The sequence below is a fragment of the Hippichthys cyanospilos genome, chromosome 4 (genome assembly GCF_059441005.1).
Source record: "Hippichthys cyanospilos isolate Australia breed blue-spotted pipefish chromosome 4, RoL_Hcya_1.0, whole genome shotgun sequence".
Lineage (NCBI taxonomy): Eukaryota > Metazoa > Chordata > Actinopteri > Syngnathiformes > Syngnathidae > Hippichthys > Hippichthys cyanospilos.
Genome location: NC_142372.1, coordinates 21,989,052 through 22,008,541, shown reverse-complemented (window position 1 = coordinate 22,008,541; position 19,490 = coordinate 21,989,052). Strand labels below are relative to the sequence as shown.

At 41.6% G+C, this 19,490-nt stretch overlaps 2 protein-coding genes across 2 annotated transcripts; one reads left to right on the top strand and one right to left on the bottom strand.

Annotated features, from left to right (window-relative positions):
• Window positions 1–240: 240 nt before the first annotated feature.
• cilp (cartilage intermediate layer protein, nucleotide pyrophosphohydrolase) lies at window positions 241–8,618 on the top strand. The gene is made up of 9 exons (XM_088413494.1): window positions 241–312; window positions 1,078–1,251; window positions 3,402–3,449; window positions 3,548–3,817; window positions 4,043–4,219; window positions 4,714–5,019; window positions 5,100–5,208; window positions 5,294–5,442; window positions 5,537–8,618. The coding sequence occupies exons 2-9, from the start codon at window positions 1,188–1,190 to the stop codon at window positions 7,894–7,896; spliced, it is 3,483 nt and encodes a 1,160-aa protein (XP_088269620.1). The 5' UTR covers window positions 241–312; window positions 1,078–1,187; the 3' UTR covers window positions 7,897–8,618.
• eif3jb (eukaryotic translation initiation factor 3, subunit Jb) lies at window positions 8,175–16,290 on the bottom strand. Its single transcript, XM_088413495.1, has 8 exons — window positions 16,032–16,290; window positions 15,787–15,872; window positions 12,746–12,797; window positions 12,574–12,674; window positions 12,394–12,487; window positions 9,788–9,952; window positions 9,640–9,713; window positions 8,175–9,370 (listed from the first exon to the last, which is right to left on the bottom strand). Exons 1-8 carry the CDS (start codon window positions 16,042–16,044, stop codon window positions 9,242–9,244), a joined length of 714 nt encoding a protein of 237 aa, XP_088269621.1. The 5' UTR covers window positions 16,045–16,290; the 3' UTR covers window positions 8,175–9,241.
• Between the last annotated feature and the right edge of the window lie 3,200 nt (window positions 16,291–19,490).

Below are 19,490 nucleotides of genomic sequence, written 5' to 3'. Positions count from 1 at the left end.
TTACTCCAAGCACACGTTTTTGCTCCGATTGCATCCCTTGACACCTCATCTTTCTTGAGTAGCACTGTTTCCCATTCGGCGTCAACGATGAACGACTAAGGTGATGATTTATGAGGACATTATGAAGATGTAATGAAAAGACATTGTGGCATACTGCCAAGAGAGGAAGGAGTTGTGCTACAAGCAGAGCAGTATAAAAGAGACACTGCAGGAGTGAGCTGAAGAACACTTAAGAGGAGGAGAGACTTGAGATTGAGAGAGGAACAATACAAGAAAACAGCAAGCATTTCCTATGCAGAAGCCTACAAACAGGTAAGATATTCACATCCCTTCTGTATTGAGAGAGAGAGAGATTTTTACAATACTCCTTTTTATCATATTATTTCTTACATGGATGAGTGGAAATCCTCCAAGGAGTTTTCAGTTGTTGTCATTTTAATCATCTTGCAAATTGGGGGTCGCCATTGTTAAATTTGACTTGAAAATCAATATGCGCCTTTTCGCATGTACTAGATCTGCAACTAATTTGAAGTAATAGTAGACAATCTGGATCAAAACATCCGAATTAAGTGCAAATGAGATAAGTTGGTCGGACTACATGAATTTCTGATGGTTACACTTATGCACATGTTTGTGTGTTGAGCACTTTTGTCAGTTTGCGAGCCCCCCTGACAAATGGTAATGGCTAATACAGATGTGAAATCTGAGTGGGGGCTTCGTCAACGTCTCTCTTTGTTTTGTTTCTTGTTTTCGGGGTTTTATTTTCTTCTCTTTTTAATAAAATCCAGTCCTCCCTTTACAAAAAAATCAAGTCCACGTTCAAAGGCGTGTTTGTGTTCTAAACGTCAGCACGTTTGAACGATAACGGCAATCGAACAAATGTTTTAAAGGGGGAAAAGTGTTCAACTTTATGAAATACTTTTCGTTACCAGTCCACTGTGGTTCAAAATGTGACCAATACTAGCTTGGTGGCTCAATTGTCATTCGGTGACAGTATGAATCTGTGAGTAAGTTTGTCTGCATGTGCTGTGTTTGCAGCATGTTTTCTGCTCAATTTGTATTCTTTTTTTGATGCAGTTGGTTGAAGTAGTGCTACTGGGTTCCATTCCTTCCTGAGTTCCTGGAATAAAACATCGTTCACCAGAGTTTGAAAGTTTGAACGTCATATACAAAGGCAGAGAGTGACAATGCCACTGAGAGTATTTCTTTTCATCGTGGGAATCACCCAAGCAAAACTGTTTTCAGCCAAAGGTGAGTCTCATTGAGCTCACTTGACACTCACAAAAATTGCCGGTAATGTGTGGTACTAAAACCCCTTTTTCATCACGGAATAAAATATTTCAGGTTGCTTGCTACCCAGGTATCTTTAAAACAGGCCTGGAGAATTTTTTTGTCAAAATACACAATGGATAAAGATTTGTTTGCTGGCTGATTAATGTCAATCGGATTTGGTTTGGCACATGTTTTTTGCAAACGAGCCACATTTCAAATCTGCCAGTTTCACACTGCTGAGTTTGGATTCATTCCAAGGAAGATTTTTGGTTGAAAATGGCAAACAAAAAAAATGCATCTTCAGTTTTTTTCTGAAAAACAGTTAAAATCAAAACAACATGTCCGAAAAAGGATGTCGTCATGATGACAAAAGCCACTGCCAGCATGTGTCCATTTGAATTGCACACATGCACGCTGGAGAAAGAGAGGGGAGTAACTATTAAGGTGTTCCAGGTGTTGGAGAAAAGATAGCACCATCCAGCTTCTACTTCTCCCAACCGTGGTCAACAACACACGTCACTCGCCAACAGCACGTTGCGGATGCCAACTTCAAAATAAGCGCACCAAATAAAACACAGTGACAATGCAATAGCCGCAGAAGACTTTTATTTTGAAGTTACCCTTCGTAGCTGAGTTAGCGGAGTGGCCGCCTTGAGTCCTTGCAACTCTGTTTTTATCGTCATCTCATAGCTACCAACATCCACACACAGACATTAAAATATTAAATTGCTGATTAGTTGTGCTGAAACAAAATGATACTCAATTATGCTGTCATTGTATGGTATGGCACAAGTCTCCGGTATTTGCGCTAGTCGCTAACTATATATGAGGTGCACGTTATGCATTCAAAATGCCATCGGACAGCCAAAAAAAAACGTCAGTTAATGCATTAAATTAGAGATTACTGCAAATGCATAGTGAATGTGGGCTTTCCATCAGTCTATAAAAGCTCAAATTATAGCACGAAGACCTGGGGTGAAATAACGCATAAATGATCCATCTTGTCACTTGAGTTTACAATACTTAATCAAATAACAAGACTTTTGTGTTCCATTAAAAGTGGCTGGTGAGTCACTGAATCAAACTAAAGAATAGACCTGTCTTCGGTAAGTCCACACAGTAGCTGTGGGCTAAATATGACATGTTCCACAAAAAATGGAGCACATTTATACTAGCATCCTTTACACAGATGTTAAAACACTGAACAAAGACAATGTTAGTCATAATAGTCACCATATTTCACTTTCATCATTCATTTGCAGACCTCTTCAGCAGTGGTCCCCAACCCCCGGTCGGTCCGTGGATCAATAGATACCGGGCCGCGTGGGCTGCACCCGAAAAAATGTTTTGGAGATGATTTAGTTTAACAGTTCATACATTGTGCTTGATCTGTGTTTTTTGGGCGCCGCCTCTGGCCGCTGTTGATATTACATACGTAGTAAGAAGGACGATGTGGGTTTTGGAGCAGCCAGCACCCCCGGATTTGCGAAGAAAATGTATTTTTTGTCTTTTTTTTCAATGTTTTGGTTTTCGGCCAAGCGCTTTTCATTTTCATGTTTCGGCCAAACATTTTCATCCCCATTCCTTACCATAGACAACTCGGGTCAGTGCTTAGGTGCTTCCATAAACTGTAGTTCAATGGCCAAGCTCTAACGGTTCCTTGAAAATGCCACGGCCTAGTTTCCAGGTTAAAGGCAGAGAAACTTGGTTTCTGGGTGGGCTTTTGCAATTAAATTCAGAACGACTCGCTCGTAAACACATGCGTGAGTATTAGGAGCCAACTAAAGATTTACATGGCTGATAAATTGTAGACCTGGTGGATGGAGAGGCCTTCCGGGGACCTAACTTTTTGTATACAGTCAAAAGTCATTTTCAGTGATATGTTCCGTTTACCATAGTGGTCCAAGAATGTGTTTTGAAAACCTCTTTCCAGTAGTGGTCATCCCAGACAGCTTTCACTAATATAATGCAGCCATTGCAGACGAGTCACTGTAAAGATTTCGAAAGACGAGTATTTGTTTCTGATCGTCTCGCAATAGACTAGCTGTACCCGTACACAAATGTAGAATGATGTCAGAGCATTGTCATACACTCAAATGAATCAAATCAAATCAATTGATCTCTCGCAGGACTATGGGGAAGTGAAGATCCTAGCACATCTATTACCCACTCCCATGGTAAAGTTTGTTGTTTTCGCATCCTTTAATGTCGTGTAAGCTGAACTGTATCCTTCCGCTCAAAGTGATTTCCGTTTTTGCTTCTGAACTACCTATAGACAATTACGAATGGACCACATGGTTCAACGTCGACCATCCAGGAGGTCGTGGAGACTACGAGCAGCTGGATGCCATCCGCTATTACTATCGGGCCCGTGTGTGTGAGACTCCCAGGGCGCTGGAAGCCAGAACCACAGATTGGGTGCCAGCACGTGAAACTGGGGAGAAGGTGCATGCAGACCCGACTGTGGGCTTCTGGTGCCTCAACGAGGAGCAGGGTTCAGAACGAAACTGTTCCAACTATGCAGTCCGATTCCTTTGTCCGAAAGGTTTGCCCTCATTATCAATACGTTTCGATACTTAAAATCCTGAGAGGATACTCAGTCAACACGGTGGATGGATGAATGGATGGATGGATGGATGGATGGATGGATGGATGGATGGATAATGGATAAAAAATAAGATGAGTATGTGATTGTGTCTTAATATATCCGCCGAATAATTGATGTAATTGTTACAATCTTGTGTATCACTAAAGTTCAATTTCATGTCAGGTAACAGCGTAATCTCTCAGGATATTTGGAGTCCTTGGTCAGATTGGAGTTCATGTCCTGCCCTCTGTGGTCAAGTGGGAGTCCAAATTCGTTCCAGAAGCTGCTTTTCTCACGCAATGATTTGTACTGGACCAAAAGTAGAAAGGAAAGAATGTCATGGACCAGAATGTCTGACGGGTAAGATGACACTAAACAACAATAAAACAATGTGTTTTTATACACGGTAGCAAGCAGGAACGTCACTTTGAGGGAAATTGGGGCCCCGAGCAAAATTCTATTTGGAGGGTTGAAATCTGTATTGCATCTTTAATGTAGTTAACAGATCTGACCCGTGTAAAGTGTTACTTTACCGATTCTGAAAACACATGTATACTAGTTTTTGTTTTTATGATGGAATGCTCTCTTTTCATTGATTTTAGCATTGCATGTTCTCCAATAAATTATGAAAAAGTATTTATTTGTTTAGTTCTGATTGTGTATAGTCGTAAATGAATGACTTTTTTTTGCAATTTTTTTAATGAAACTTGCAAACATTTTTAGATCTGTAAACTTTGCCAGTGACCACATGATTCAGGTTCAGATTAATAGTAGCGTGGTTTTTCGAAAATTGAGTAGAATAATGTGACATGGTATTATGACTGAAAACTGTGGTTATGTTCCCTATCTTTTAGATTGCGCTCTACATTGTACGATGGGGAGGGTTAATGCAGAGTGTAATACGTGCATGTGTGAAGAGCACATCCTGCTGGGCTCTGTCCGCGGTTCTGGGGGTCTCATAGCCGAGGGGGCCGCCATACTTGGCTCGGACAAACTCCTCACCCTCACAGACCACAATGGGCATTTCCGGATCCCCGGGCTGTGTCCTGATGGCAACACCACATTGACAATCAGACTGCAAGGCCATGCAAGCCTTAGTGCTGTTGTTCCTAAAAGCTCTGAGCGCACCACAGTCCTCAGCGTACAACTCAAAAGAACCGGTAGAGTAAAAACATCATTTTAAGTCACGGAGTGGAGTGGCTCAAAGCTTACATGTAAATTTAATTTTGACACTTGTCAGAGAAGCTTCACGTGTTGAGCAACCCTGAGAGCAAGGTCAGGAGAGAGGGACAAACTGCTGCCTTCTGCTGTCATGTGGCTGGAACACCACAGCCAGACAAGTACCAATGGTAGGCCTTAAAATGTTTGTTTTTGTGCTGTGCTTTTTCAGGTTATTTCTGTTTTTCTCATTCGTCTGTCTTTTCTCGAACAAAGGTTCCATAACAACAGCCTATTTGAAAAGAAATCTGAGAGCACCCTGGTTCTTAAAGATCTGCATCCTGAACAAGCTGGAGAGTACTACTGCAGGGCAAGTGGTCAATCTGGCGCCATTAAGACCAAACCAGCCTCGCTCAAAATCGTCGGTATGTTGCAGTTTTCTGGTGGAGGGGAGGATTAATACATACATAAAGTGAGGTTATCCAACTAATTTCGAATGAAATTTCCATTCTCCCTCAGGCAAAAGCAGCCATTCGTGCAATCTCGAACCTGAATCCCACCTCATACGTCTCCCGCACGACTGCTACCAAAACGGCACAAGCTCATTCTACTACAATGTCGGCAAATGCCCGTCCAGCGCGTGCGTTGGACAATTGGACAATGGTATCAGATGCAAAGACAAAGTGACATACTGCTGCGGAGTGGCAAAGATGGAGGAAAGGCACCTGAACTGCCAGGGCTACCAACTACCCGCAATGGTGGTTACTGAATGCGGCTGTCAGAAATGCGTCGACACCAAGGCTATCGTGCATGGCAGAGCGATAGCGGCAGACAATGGTGAGCCAATGAGATTTGGTCACATCTTTATGAATGGTGTGAGGATTAGTCGCACAGGCTACAAAGGTACCTTCACCATCCACGTTCCTCCTGACACGGAGAGATTGGTCCTGACCTTTGTGGACAACATGAATAAATTCATCGACACAACAAAGGTTCTCCCGTTCAATACCAAAGGAGGCGCTGTTTACCATGAAATTAAGCTTACGCGAAAGAAAGCCCCTGTGACCATTAGCTCCTTAGAGACAAACACACTTGACCTTGGGGAAGTCCAGGGACAGCAACCAATGGCTCACATTCAGATTCCTCCCAATTCCTTCTATAAGCAGAATGGGGAAGTGTTTGCAGGTGACGTAAACGCCAGCGTAACATTTCTCGACCCCAGAGATGTTTCCACGGCGGCTGCAGCCCAAAGCGATCTCAACTTTGTAGGGAGTGAAGGCGACACCTTGCCACTGAGAACCTATGGCATGTTTTCAGTTGACTTCAGAGGCGGGGAAACCAATGAGCCCTTGAATGCAGGTGAGGTGAAGGTGTTCCTGGATTCCGCCCAGGTCACGATGCCTGAACATCTTGGAACCATGAAGTTATGGTCCCTGAACCCTGACACGGGCCTGTGGGAGGAGGAGGGAAGTCTGAAAGCAGAAAAAAAATCAAGAGGAAAAAGGGAGGAGAGAACATTCCTGATTGGTAACATGGAGATCAGGGAGCGTCGACTTTTTAACCTGGACGTCCCAGAGAACCGCAGGTGTTATGTGAAAGTGAGGGCCTTCCGCAGTGAGCGTTTTATGCCGAGCGAACAGGTCGAGGGAGTTGTGGTGAGTCTCATCAACATGGAGCCCACGGCTGGCTACTCCTCCAACCCTCGTGCTTGGGGACGTTTCGACAGTGTCGTCACAGGCCCTAATGGCGCTTGTCTTCCCGCCTTCTGCGATGAGCGGAAGGCGGATGCCTACTCTGCTTATGTCATGGCCAACCTTGGAGGAGAGGAACTAGAGGCTGTCCCCTCTACTCCAAAAGTCAATCCAAACCTCATCGGCGTGCCTCAGCCTTACCTGGGCAGGCTGAACTACAGGCGCAGTGATCATGAAAACCCCAGACTCAAGAAGACGGCGTTCAGCATCAACCTGGCGAAACCCAGTCCAAACACAGCCGAAGAGGCCAATGGACCAGTGTATGCCTTTGAAAAACTGAAAGAATGCGAGGACGCACCATTCAGCGCCGCGCATTTCCGCTTCTCGCGAGTAGAAGGCGATCGCTACGATTACAACACGGTGCCGTTCAATGAGGACGACCCGATGAGCTGGACAGAGGACTACCTCAGCTGGTGGCCCAAGCCAATGGAATACCGCGCATGCTACATCAAAGTCAAAATCAACAGCCCCCATGAGATTAACGTGCGCTCCCACAATATGGGGGGCACTCACCCCAGGACAGTGGGTCAGCTGTACGGTCTCCGAGATATCCGAAGCATCCGCGACATGGACCAGACGGCAGTGTCGGCCGTCTGCCTAGAATTCAAGTGCAGCGGAATGTTGTACGATCAGGAACGCGTCGACCGCACGTTGGTCAAGGTGATTCCGCAGGGTAGCTGTAAAAGAGATCATGTCAATCCACTCCTCCAAGAGTACCTGGTCAACCATCTACCACTGGCCGTCAACAATGACACAACAGAGTTCACCATGCTCGCGCCTCTTGACCCGCTCGGTCATAACTATGGAATTTACACAGTGACAGACCAGGACCCGCGCACGGCTAAAGAAATTGCCCTCGGCCGCTGCTTTGACGGCACCTCCGATGGCACTTCTCGAGTCATGAAGAGCAACGAGGGTGTCGCGCTGACGTTCACCTGCGGAGATCGCGAGGTGACCCGTCAGAGCGTCTTCCAGGTCCTGCAGAGCTCGCAGAGTCAGACGGGCGCGAGCGCGGGAAGAAGCGAAGGGAGACAAAATCGGCGTCGGCAAAGAGCCAACGCTTCCAGGAACAGCCGAAGACGCAGCGCCAGAGATCCCGAAGGAAGAGGCACAAAGGCCAGAAGCTAAACGCATCAACGCGAGCCCGAAGCAATCTCGACTCACAGACGGGAATGTCAAAACGTAATCAGTATTGGTGCAAATATTCTACAGCGCCATTTTACAAATCAACTAAAGATGTACCGTACCCACAAAGGCTAAAGTCAATTTCTTAAAGCTATTCAGTTTGTTTTTTTCCAATGTCGGTCTTATGTGGTTACTGTATTTACTTGAAAGTGTAAATAGAATATTTATTACCATTAAAACATACTGCAAAATGTTGATTTTAGTGATTCCAGCAAGACACCTTTGTTTTCAACAGTGATTTATTAAATTAGATGTTTATAAAACACTGCAGCAGTCTAAATGTCAACACAGTAGCCAATTTCCCATGTAACATCGAAACCGGCCAAGCTCTAGAAAAAAGAGAAATTACCGGTAATTGCTTTCAAGTGACCGTAGCCCATATGAAGACATGATACAGTAACGGGAGGCCGATAAATCCCCCATTCCTTATCACACTTGATACAAGCCCGCAGAGCTAATGATTAGAGACCGTTTAGACAAGTTGTTCCGATCTTGTCCACTCCATGTTTCCAAGCACTAGTATAAATCAACTTAGGATCGAAAATTCCATTTGCAACGCACAAATACCACTTTCGCCTCCGACTGTTTGCGATCCAGAGACATTGTAAAATCATACAAGGTCAAGTTTGAAAGTCAAAATGCATCCATACTTCTTTAACCTTCCCTTTAATCTGTCAGCTTACAGTGTGCTTTCTGTAAATATACATTCTCCACTTCCGTGTCAGTTTCAGGCTCCCAGAATAAAACCTCTGCAGTTAAGAACATGAATTGAATCATTTGTATTTGGCAACCAGGTATAGATACTATATACTCATCTGTAAGAGAACCATCCTCAAGCGAGACCTTAAATATATACATGACATTCTGGTTGAAGAATTTGCATAGAACCTTCCGTTTCTATGTCACTACATGTATAACTGTAATACTGAGTCTGCTATTGGGACAGTAGCAACATTCCATTGAAAATGAGCTCTGAAAACAGACGACAGCATGTACAAAGGATCCTCCCTTGAAGCAGGGTCACCCGACAGATAAAACTTAATTTTTAGAGCGTGTGCATGTGAGTCCAGGCTGCATGAAGAGAGACAAAAGGCAATTCCATATGTATGAACACAGAGAGGTTAGGATGTGAGACTGGAAGCTTCCAGTACGGTCCCTGAAGTCACTGAAGCAAGATGAAGGGGGTAACACACAGTTCTGATCTTCCAGGATGGCACTGGACAGCATAAGGTAGAGCCGCAAAACTCAGGTTTGGAGGGGGAACGGGACCGTTGCCGTGGAGCCTGTGTCACATGAAGTCCTCGTAGTCTTGGGCGTAGCCGCCGTCGAAGCCGCCATAGTCCAGGTCATCTCGCATCTGTGCTTTCAAACCGCCGCCGGGGACCACGCCTTTCTTCTTTTTCTTCCCTTTGTTTTGCTGCAAAGACAAGGTCGGGGTCAAATATTGCCTCTCGAGAAAGTCCTGCGCGTCAGCGGCACATATAAACGGCCTCTCCCATAGTGACAGAAACCAAACGCTCGATTTATGAGAAACATCACCCATTCGTGCCAATATTTTGACAGATCTTTCCGATGTTCTTAGGCGTACTAAAATGGCTTGCGGAGGGCTGGGAGAAGTCATTCAACTGGTTAAATAGTGCCCCCTACCAGTCACTAATAATCGAACAAGCAGCAGCAGTCTCTTACCTTTTCCTGTTTCTGTTTTTCACTAAGTAGGACCGAAAGCGAATTACTGACTTTCTTCAAATCGTCCACTTCCACTGCAAGAAAACAAAATCAAAAAGTTACAAGTCAGACATAGGTGAAAATACGCTGATGAAGAGGAAGCGCTTACATGAAATACATAGTTCCCGAAACAAAGAATCCAAGAAACTTGAATAATGCACAGATTTCTCAAACTGGCAGATCTTTTCTTTCAGCAATTTTTCGAATTCTGTGAATTCTTCTTTCGAAGACGGACACATTGCATCAATTCCAGCAACTGATGAGCCTCCAACTCCTGAAAAAAGAAAATGATGTGGTAGGTTACGGGCACAGATATGCGGCTGAAATCAAAATGATTACAAAATCAAAATGGCTATTATCAGGTCAAAATTGTCAATAGGGGATTTCTTTTTTACTTTTCATTTTAATATAACTAAACTTAAAAGAATAAAAGAAAAAATATATAACTATGCTGCAGAATCCAGATTCCTGGCGCAGATGTTTGATGATGGCCCTCCCCCTTCATGGCTTAACATGGAGAAAATAAATAAAATACAATAGATGAATGAGGAGACTTCAACAGATCTACTGTATGAGCAAGAGAAAATCATCTGATTATCCGTCCGCTCAATCCAAGTCTGGAGCAAACTCCGTGAACTGCTCAAGCGAGATGGATTTCTTTCCCCCAAAACTCCATTCTGCAAAAACAGCCTTCTACCAGAATGGTAACTTAAGGTCATGGTCGGAAAAAGGCATCTGCTGCTTGGAGCACTGCTACAGCACATCTCCCATTGAACATCTGCGCCATACTGTTCAACCTTTATTTAGGAGCTATCGCCAGAGTGTTGGAGCTCCTGTGTCGTCTTTATTAACACCTGGTATGGATAGACCCAGACTTATAAGGGAGAAGCGCCAGCGTATAAATCTGGATGGGCAATTATGGAGTGACTTGTGCAAGGATGGGGTTACCTCAACTTTAAATTCAAAATTTTGATTAATACAATTCAACTTTTTGAGTCAGGTCTATATGGCTACGTACAAATTGCGCAAATGCAATTCCAATTGTTTTGGATGTGGCTTGGAAGAAGGAGCCATGACACCTATATTAAAAGCAACTCTGCAGCTTGGTTCTGCATGATTTCTGTATTCCATTTGGCAATGCCGTAAGCTGCAGGGGTTTTGGCAGGGTGTGAATGACACTTTATCTGATATCCAAGTTGTTGTCTTTCCTTTGGATCCAAAAATCTTACTTTCCGGGAAACTTTTCTAACTCCAATCTAAAATCTAACCATGCTATCAAGCTTACGCGGATTTTGTTAGCTATCGCTAACAAGTGCGTGGCATTAAAGTGGAAATCCCAAGCCGCTCTCCCAATTCAGATGAGGATTTCTGAAATGAATAGCTGTAACCCTGCACAAAAAGAGGAAGACATCCTCCAAGAAATGGCAGCCCTTTTTGGCTTATATAAAAAAAACTTCCCACTGCTTCACATTGCGTGATTTCCCTGTTATTGAAGATATCCTTGACATGATTCGTGAATGAGGTCTTGTCTCCCTTTTGTGTTGCTTTTTCTTTTCTGTTTTCTCAAGTTTAGTTATATTGCCTTGTGGTTCTTAGTTTAATAATGTTTAATGTATTGCTGATTCGGGAATTTCTTTTTATGCATTAGTAGATTTTTGGTTGGTTTGAATAGAGCATTAGTGGTCGGTAATTTAAATCAACCAAAAAATTACCGTATTTTCCGCACAATAAGGCGCACCGGATTAGAAGGCACACCATCAATGAATGGCCAAGTTTCTAAAAAACGCCATATATAGGGAGCACCGGATTATAAGGCGCACATAAAGTTGAAACCATAGTACTGGCTGGGGTTGCGTTTACTAAGGGGAATGTATTCAAAACAATCAGCAAAGCCATCAAACTGTATTAATAGAATATAAACTTTTTTCATACAATATAAGCGTTGTATGGATTTTATACTAAGAAATATTTGTTGTTAAAAAAAAATCTGATAAAACAGAGAATGCGTTATTGGTAATTGCTATTTAACTACTAAACAGGAGCCGCAGAGCGCAGAATATATCCAGATCAAGCCATGCACTTGTGAACGCTGTGCCGCAATTCTTTTGAATCACCCCTTGGCATGCATTATATATTTTTGACCAGCTATTTCGTTATGAAGCACAAAAACGTTACAAATAAACGGAAGTCAGGGAAATTTAAACGACAAACATGCAACGGTATGAGTTTGGAGCCAAGCGCGGGTGAAGGCTGGGGCCGCTGTCTTTTTCATTTTTTTCTCGGCGTGCATTATATATTTTTGACCCGCTATTAAGATATGGAGCACAAAGACGTTACGAATAAACGAAAGCCAGGGAAATTTAAACGACAAACATGAGTGTGTGGCCACACATTCTTATGTCCTCAAACAAAAAAAAAAATCATGTTGGGCCTGCAAATCAAGTTCATTAATCGCGTCGGGCCGTGTCGGCTTTAATACTCTTGGGCCAGGTCGATTTTTCCTGGATTTTTTTAGGCATAAACTATAGTTTATACCGGATAATAAGGCGCATGGTCAGCTTTTTTTGAAAAAAAAAAAAAAAAAAAGAATGCAGTGATGAGACAAAAAGGGGTGCACAGACCATATTGCGAAGAAAATTTGGGAGTTGACTTTTCCCTTTAAAGGGCAGCGAATTCATCATAGTAGAGAGCCAACTAAAAATACTTGAGGCTTACCAAATGCATCCTTCGCCAACTCCAAGTCTGCATCTTCCTGAAGCTTCTGCACTCTTAACTTTTCTGCAAGTTGGTCTTCAGGTGTAAGGTCTTGCTAGAAAAACAGATTGCACAAAGTATAACAACAGTTCTTGCGCATAAGGCGGTCAAATCCAAAAGCAAACAGAAAAAAGTACCCACTTCCAATTCTTTCTGTTTTAACTCCTGTTGTTTTTTCTTTAAACGGTTTTCTCTCTCTTTAATCTTCTCACTTAATTTTTTCTTTTCAGAAACTTTGGGCTCTGAAAATGAAAAGATAATTGAAAAATGCCTCGGAAAAAAAAAGGCGTCATTACAGCAAAATTACAAATACCTGTCTTGTTTGTTTCTTTTTTCTCCTCCTCTTCCTCATCATCCCAGTTGTCCTGTAAAGGAAAAAAATGGGTCAGCGTTCATTTTAAAAATTTAGCATGGTATCAACCATGACACCTATATTAAAATCAACTCTGCAGCTTGGTTCTGCACGATTCTGCAAATGATTTAGGCCATTACATGTACAATCATGGACTACTATTGGATACACGTTGAAATCGAATCACATGTACTCATCTGTATTAATGAAGCGATTGATGGTGCGATCATTTGTTTGACCAAAAGTAACAAAACTACGACTTGATGCTATGGTATTAAAGGGGTGTCCCAAGGTTCCTTCCCATCCTTGAAAACAAATCCAAATCTATTTTCAAACATTAAATAGGCCAGACACAAATCTTTGTGGGACGAGCAGGGTGTTGCTCAATAACCAAAGATCAATGTGCCAGTGCTTTAATTGTCAAGGTAAATGGCACGTGGGGTTTGGCTGTAGCATGTAAATGCCCCAGGTCACATGGCGCAGGCTTCAGTCGCTATTGGGAATTCTAGCCCCTTCCTCACCTTCGCTACGAACCAAATATGAAAGAAAACAAACAGAAAATACACATTGAATAATACCAATCAATCAACCTCAACACCCGAAGAAATTACACATTGAATAATACCAATCAACCTCAACACCCGAATATCATGTATTCACAATACGCTGAGAAGGCTGAATTTAACTCATAAATACAATCACCGCGTAGTTGACTGCAACCTTTAATTTTTAACTGCTTTAATTTAGGTGGAAGACCTCTACAGATACTTTATTTCAGTCAGTGAGCTTTAATTTTTATTTCAATGCGTAAATATTTATTGTGTATGGTGCCAAGATGAGTTTCAGGTTCAGTGCTTAAAATGTGCAGTCCAGTTATCATTTAAAACATGAAACGTTGAAGTGACTAAGTCACAGATTTGTTTGCATTATTGTTGTTTTATTTATAACTTATATGACAATTGTTTGGTTGAATGTTGTGATGCGGTTGCAGTTAACACTTAAAAGACAGCGAGTCAAATCCTTTGTTAAGCAGACAGCCTTAGATATTCTTCAAAATGTCATTTTTAGCAGAAACCTATCCTTTAAGACCAAAACATTTGCATAATGAAACTGATATTTGTTGTAGTACAGATTTACTGCTTCTGCTTGTCGAAAATCAAAGATAAAAAGCATGGGAGAGGAACTTGATAAAATAGCAAGGAGGAATACTCAGGCAGAAAAAAAACCAAACTAAGATTTTTTTTTTTTTTTTAATTCTTGAATATTTATTGTAGCTGTTGACAATATGATTGCAGTACATTTGTTTGCTTTGAGATGGGGTTGATGTGTTGCGGGTGCATGCAGAGAACTTTATTTAGACCGTTTTGCATGAGTCATCATTAACAAGTCCACAGGAGCAATAATTTTTATTTTTGGATCATTTTGAGCATGAAGGTTTACTTAAGTTTAGTTTAATGTCATGTGAACTAATTCTGTTATGTTAATCAGCGCTCTTGCTAACGTGCAGTGTCTACTGTACTTCACAAGCAATTCAAGAGAAAGTGTTCATCAGTTTGTTTACAGCAGCCCAAGGTGGTAAGTATGTGTTTTGAGGTTAATATGTACAATGTTAATGTACATATTAATATTAATGAATTTTAATGAATGAATGAATTTGTGTCTCATTTGTGGACAAGACGGCATATTAATAAATTATAAAAATGCATCAAAATCTGTAACACACACATATTAGAATAACCAGCTCCAGCAACGGAGGGGAGACATCGCACATTGTGATGTCATTTTAAATAACAGTCGGGCTCAAACGGGGGCTGGTGTCTCATTATAAAACAACAACTTTCGCCTTTTGTGTCTTTAATTTACCTTTGTAAAATATTTTTTGAAGGAATTTTGTGATGCGAGTGTTTCATAGAGAAACCTTAATAAGTCCAGGTATCACTGTACATATGCGGCATAACAATGTTTAGAGTTGACCTAGCAAATATCCACATTTAAGTAATACTAATTGTTTTTGAGTTATATCCCTTGATTTAGTCCAACCCACTTGAGAATAAATTTTCGTCCGTGTTACCCCGAAACAAAATATATACTGTACATGACAATATTATAAAACTCTTTATTGATAATCACTAACAACCTTTAGGAAAAAAAAACAGACAGGATAACGTTTTACTCTATTGCAATGTCAGTGTTTCGGCGTGATTCTTTTTTCCCTTCAGGCACACATGTGCCACAGAAGAACGAACAATTGAGGAGGCCATGACGAACTAGCTATTTCCCTGACACCAATGGTGTCATTCGGGTAAAGGCCAGATGCACGTTCGCAGCAAATTCAACCTCACTTCCTAAAAATAAACGGAAAGTTCTGGAGTTAACGTACGAAGTTGGGATGAGTCATCAGACCAATTGATTTCATCTGAATGACTGTTGCTAGCGTTAGAAAACTCACACTGCTTTCGCCAGCGTATTTCTCAAAATAGTTCATGACAACCGAATAAAAGCTTCGATATGTCCCCATTAGAGACGACAAATACAATTTCGAGCCCATAACGTTGTAATTATTTGAGATAATGCCAAGAGGCAAACAAGCGTGGCGAGCCGGTGCGTTAGCAAGCCTCCTAGCCAACCGGATGGTCCAACAAGATTATCTTAAGAAAAACAACGGTTAATTCGGTACGATATACCAACATTTGTGAATAACAACAACAGAGTGTAAACGTCTACGTATTACGTCTTGAAGCACCGAGAGAGGGTGGCGATATTAACTGGCACAATTCCCCCGGCTAGCCAAACACACACAGTTAGCTGCATTTGGTTACAACGGCAGATGCCACATGAGGTAGCAGTCTGCTAAGTTTAGCTTAAGTGCGTGGGGAAGCGATTGACTGTCACGCCGCCGTAAAGATGGGCGGCGCGGCCGGAGCGACCCCATCGACATATGCGTTTCGCCCTCGACACGCGAAACAAAACATCTCGAGACGACCACTATGATGTGTACCCACTTTCACGTCGTCATCTTCGTCTTCGCCTTCCCATTTGTCCCGTGGCGCCTTTGGATTGGGCCCCTGCGGCTCGTAGTTGTCAGCGTCTGTAAAAGAAAACGAAACGACGGCATAAAATGTAGAAAAGTCACCCACCTGCGACTCGGGAGTTAGGTAACAAAGGAGCGATGGGTGCGTGTATCAAAGCGGGTGACGAGTGAAAAATGGGAAGGAAGGTTGCGTTCAGCTCCAAGTAGCTTTCTTACCCCAGTCCGCCATGTTGGCTGTGATGCTAAATGTTTGACAGGCTGCTCAGTGCTGCAGCCCGCTGGTTACGTTCACTCTGCCTCCACATTCTACACGTCATCGATACGAGCTCACTTGGTCGTGACGCCGCTTTGCGAGAGGTCAAAATGATCATCCCATTTGTTTATTGAATGGTTTTCTGGGCCGTTGGTACGATAATCGCAGCAGATGACAGTTTCGCATTTTACTGCGAAAAAACAGACGAGACAGGCTCGAAGGCGTCAGAATGACATCACGCATCGGTTGCACTTGTTTGATAAACGTCTAAACGATCCCCTTTCATCTGTTAACGGGAAGACGGATGGCCTGTTTTATGATCGTTTTGACATCTTACTTTACGTTTCTTCGACTCGAAAATGCCTCATTGCCCATGGGACAACTTTTAAAAAATGGAACTACCAGTCTCTCGCAGTTTAAATTTGCAGATCATACATGACTTGACACAAACTAAAGCCAAATGGCAAAATTCTGGCTATAAGAAACGTGAAAATATGACATAATCACTCAATTTTGGGGAAACTGATAGGCAATCATCCTGTAAAGCAGGGTTGGGCAACTCTGGTCCTCTTCGGCCACGATCATGCATCTTTGATGGCTTTTCGTTTGACAACACGCCGTTATTTAAATCACCAAACAAGCAAGCTCTTCCTTCAGCAGCCATGATAATATATAAGGTGTTTTGGTATATGTATAAGGTGTTTTGAAGGACGGAAACATCTAGAACGTATAGCGTTTAGAACACAGGTGTCAAAGTCAAGGCCCGGGGGCCAGATCCGGCCTGCCACCTCACTTTTTGTGGCCCTTGAAATGCTGATGTGACTTCAGGTTTCTGACCAAAATTGCAAGTTGTCTTTAACTTTTAAAAATTTCGGGGAAGAAAAACAAACATTTTCTTATTCTCCAAATCTCTTTTCAACAGTTTTTGGGTTCTATCCCCAACCATTGTGTCATGCTGAGGTGTCCGTGAGCAAAACACTGAATACACAGGTTCTCCTGATGCTGCATCATCCCGACGTAAATGAGTAGTCAGTGTAAAACGCTTGGAGTTCCTAAGGTAGAAAAGCACTATATAAGGAGAAGTTCATTTCAAAATAAAGACAAGGCTTTAATTTATACATGAATTCATTAAACGGAGCATGTTTATGAATGCCGGGATTGTACATTGTAATTTGAAGGTGTTATTTGTGCATTTTAAGTTGAACCAAAAACTACTGTACTGTATACATTTTACACTTTTAAATTAAAAATACAGTACTGTATTTTCCGCACTATAATTCGCACCGGATTATAAGGCGCACCCTCAATTAATGACATATTTTTAAACTTTTTCAATTCCAAAATAGTAATACTTGAAGTAATAACAATAATAACTCAAATAATAACTGTCAACTCTCAATAGCATATAACGCAATGTCAATATGACCATCCTTGTTCAACTGTAAACACACAAATGAAACAGGTAAAGCTTACTTTTTCCCTTCATTCCCCATCAACGAATCCCAATCTGAATATTGATCCATATATAAGGCGCACCTGATAATAAGGCGCATCATCAGCTTTTTAAAAAAATTAAGGCTTTTAGGTGTGCCCTATTGTGCTGAAAATACGGTGCTATTAAAATCATTACAAGAATAAATACTTATATGTCAATCAATCAATCGCATTTTATTTGTATAGCCCTGAATCACCAAAGTCTCGTTTTTTTCTACACATTTAAAAATAATTAATGAACATCCTCCAAGCTAGTTGATTATTATGTCAGTTGATCAGTTGACAGGTGTTGCCAGGGGTCATCAAGTCAGGCGTGGCTCCAGGATTATTTTTCTCAGTGTGAAAAGGGGGCTTGAGTAATTTGACATTGTGCCCAAGGACATATGTATTTCACATTTCTGCAAATCTTTAATCATATCTTTTCATGGGAAGATAGTAAATTGCCCATGAAACAGAATTTCTGCACTAGCATTTTAGAAGTTGAGAACAATGTTTTTGGGGACTAATTACAAAGGGGCTATCAGTCTGTTTTACACTTCTAAAATGGTATTTTTTCCCCTAATTCTTTTTTGATGGTATAATATGGTTTTGTGAACGAATGATTCACGTGAAGATACTGAACAGGCTATTCATCGCTACCAAAAATGAAATTATCTGTATACATCAAAACTAGAGTTTAATAACATGAACTGATCTTAACTGATTTCTATAATAAGGCAAAATTAAAAACAAAGAACAGACATTATGCAGGATGATTTACTAACATCAAATGAGCAATTGTTACCCATTGTTTATTTGCCTTATACATAAAACAAGCACTATTTGCAATCCTTCGTTTCATTGCAAACTGGTGCAACAAGGTCATGCTTAAATCGGGCATTGTCTGTCACCATAAATCAAATATTGAACAATGTATATATATTGAAGGGATTTATATAATTTTATACATGATAAATGAAGCTTTTATTAATTTTCTCTGGAGAAATTCTAGTGTAATATAGATTGGTAGCTTCTTCTTCACTTGTAATAAGATCACTTGGACATTGTGGTCTGGTCCCCCCCCCCCCCGGGGGCCCTCCTGCTGTTACAGACGCCATAACACCTAGAAGTGAAGGAAAGCGGCTCCACTGCACATTGTTCCATTCTCAACCTCAAATATACATTTCAGTCAACTGACGCCCACAGGTCTCTGATGATGGAGACCTCCGATGTATCTCCAAGAGTATTCGCCAAGGTGCCGAGGTGGCTATATTCGAAACCTCCACCCGAAAGGGGACAGCAACGGACTGGAAACAACATGCTGACCTGGCCATGGAACCACCCCTTTTGGTTTGACCGGCGAATACAAAAGATGGGACCGGAATATTAACCGGCATCATTCTCACCATGACACGGGAATGATCCTAATATATATATATATATATATATATATATATATATATATATATATATATATATATATATATATATATATATATATATATATATATATATATATATATATATATTGTTTTAAATGTGTAATATGTTTTAAAACAGTCTTGGAAACAAATTGTCTTTTTGGGTTTCTTTATATTTGACGCTTCGAATACACAAGTCTTAACTGTTAGGTTCAGGCAACCTAGAACAGTGGTCCCCAACCTTTTGATCACTAACAAACGTATGGATGGGGCTTTCTGTCGCTGTTGTACTTTTTGTCCACTTTTCTTTAATATCGCGCGGGGAGAGGAGAGGGGAGGGGAGTGGAGCGAGCTTGCTGCGCACTTTACGGTAGATCCGGAAAGAAGAGCATTGCTGAGAACTTTCACTTTTCTGGGATGTGACAGAGCCAATATTTTCACCGACAGCACCTTTATTCTTTGTGGCAATACTCGCCTGCCAAAAAATAAAAGTTTCAACGTCGCAATCGAGTGGCCAAGACCGTGCTA

Excerpts from the sequence above, each read along its gene's own strand:
- eif3jb (XM_088413495.1), bottom strand. Across the intron at positions 12,798-15,786 it reads ACGAAGATGACGACGTGAAA|GACAACTGGGATGATGAGGA; the intron begins GTGGGTACACAT and ends TTTCCTTTACAG. Across the intron at positions 12,488-12,573 it reads TAAAACAGAAAGAATTGGAA|CAAGACCTTACACCTGAAGA; the intron begins GTGGGTACTTTT and ends CTGTTTTTCTAG.
- cilp (XM_088413494.1), top strand. The coding sequence starts at position 1,188 with ATGCCACTGAGAGTATTTCTTTTCATCGTGGGAATCACCCAAGCAAAA. Across the intron at positions 1,252-3,401 it reads AAAACTGTTTTCAGCCAAAG|GACTATGGGGAAGTGAAGAT; the intron begins GTGAGTCTCATT and ends GATCTCTCGCAG. Across the intron at positions 5,020-5,099 it reads CGTACAACTCAAAAGAACCG|AGAAGCTTCACGTGTTGAGC; the intron begins GTAGAGTAAAAA and ends GACACTTGTCAG.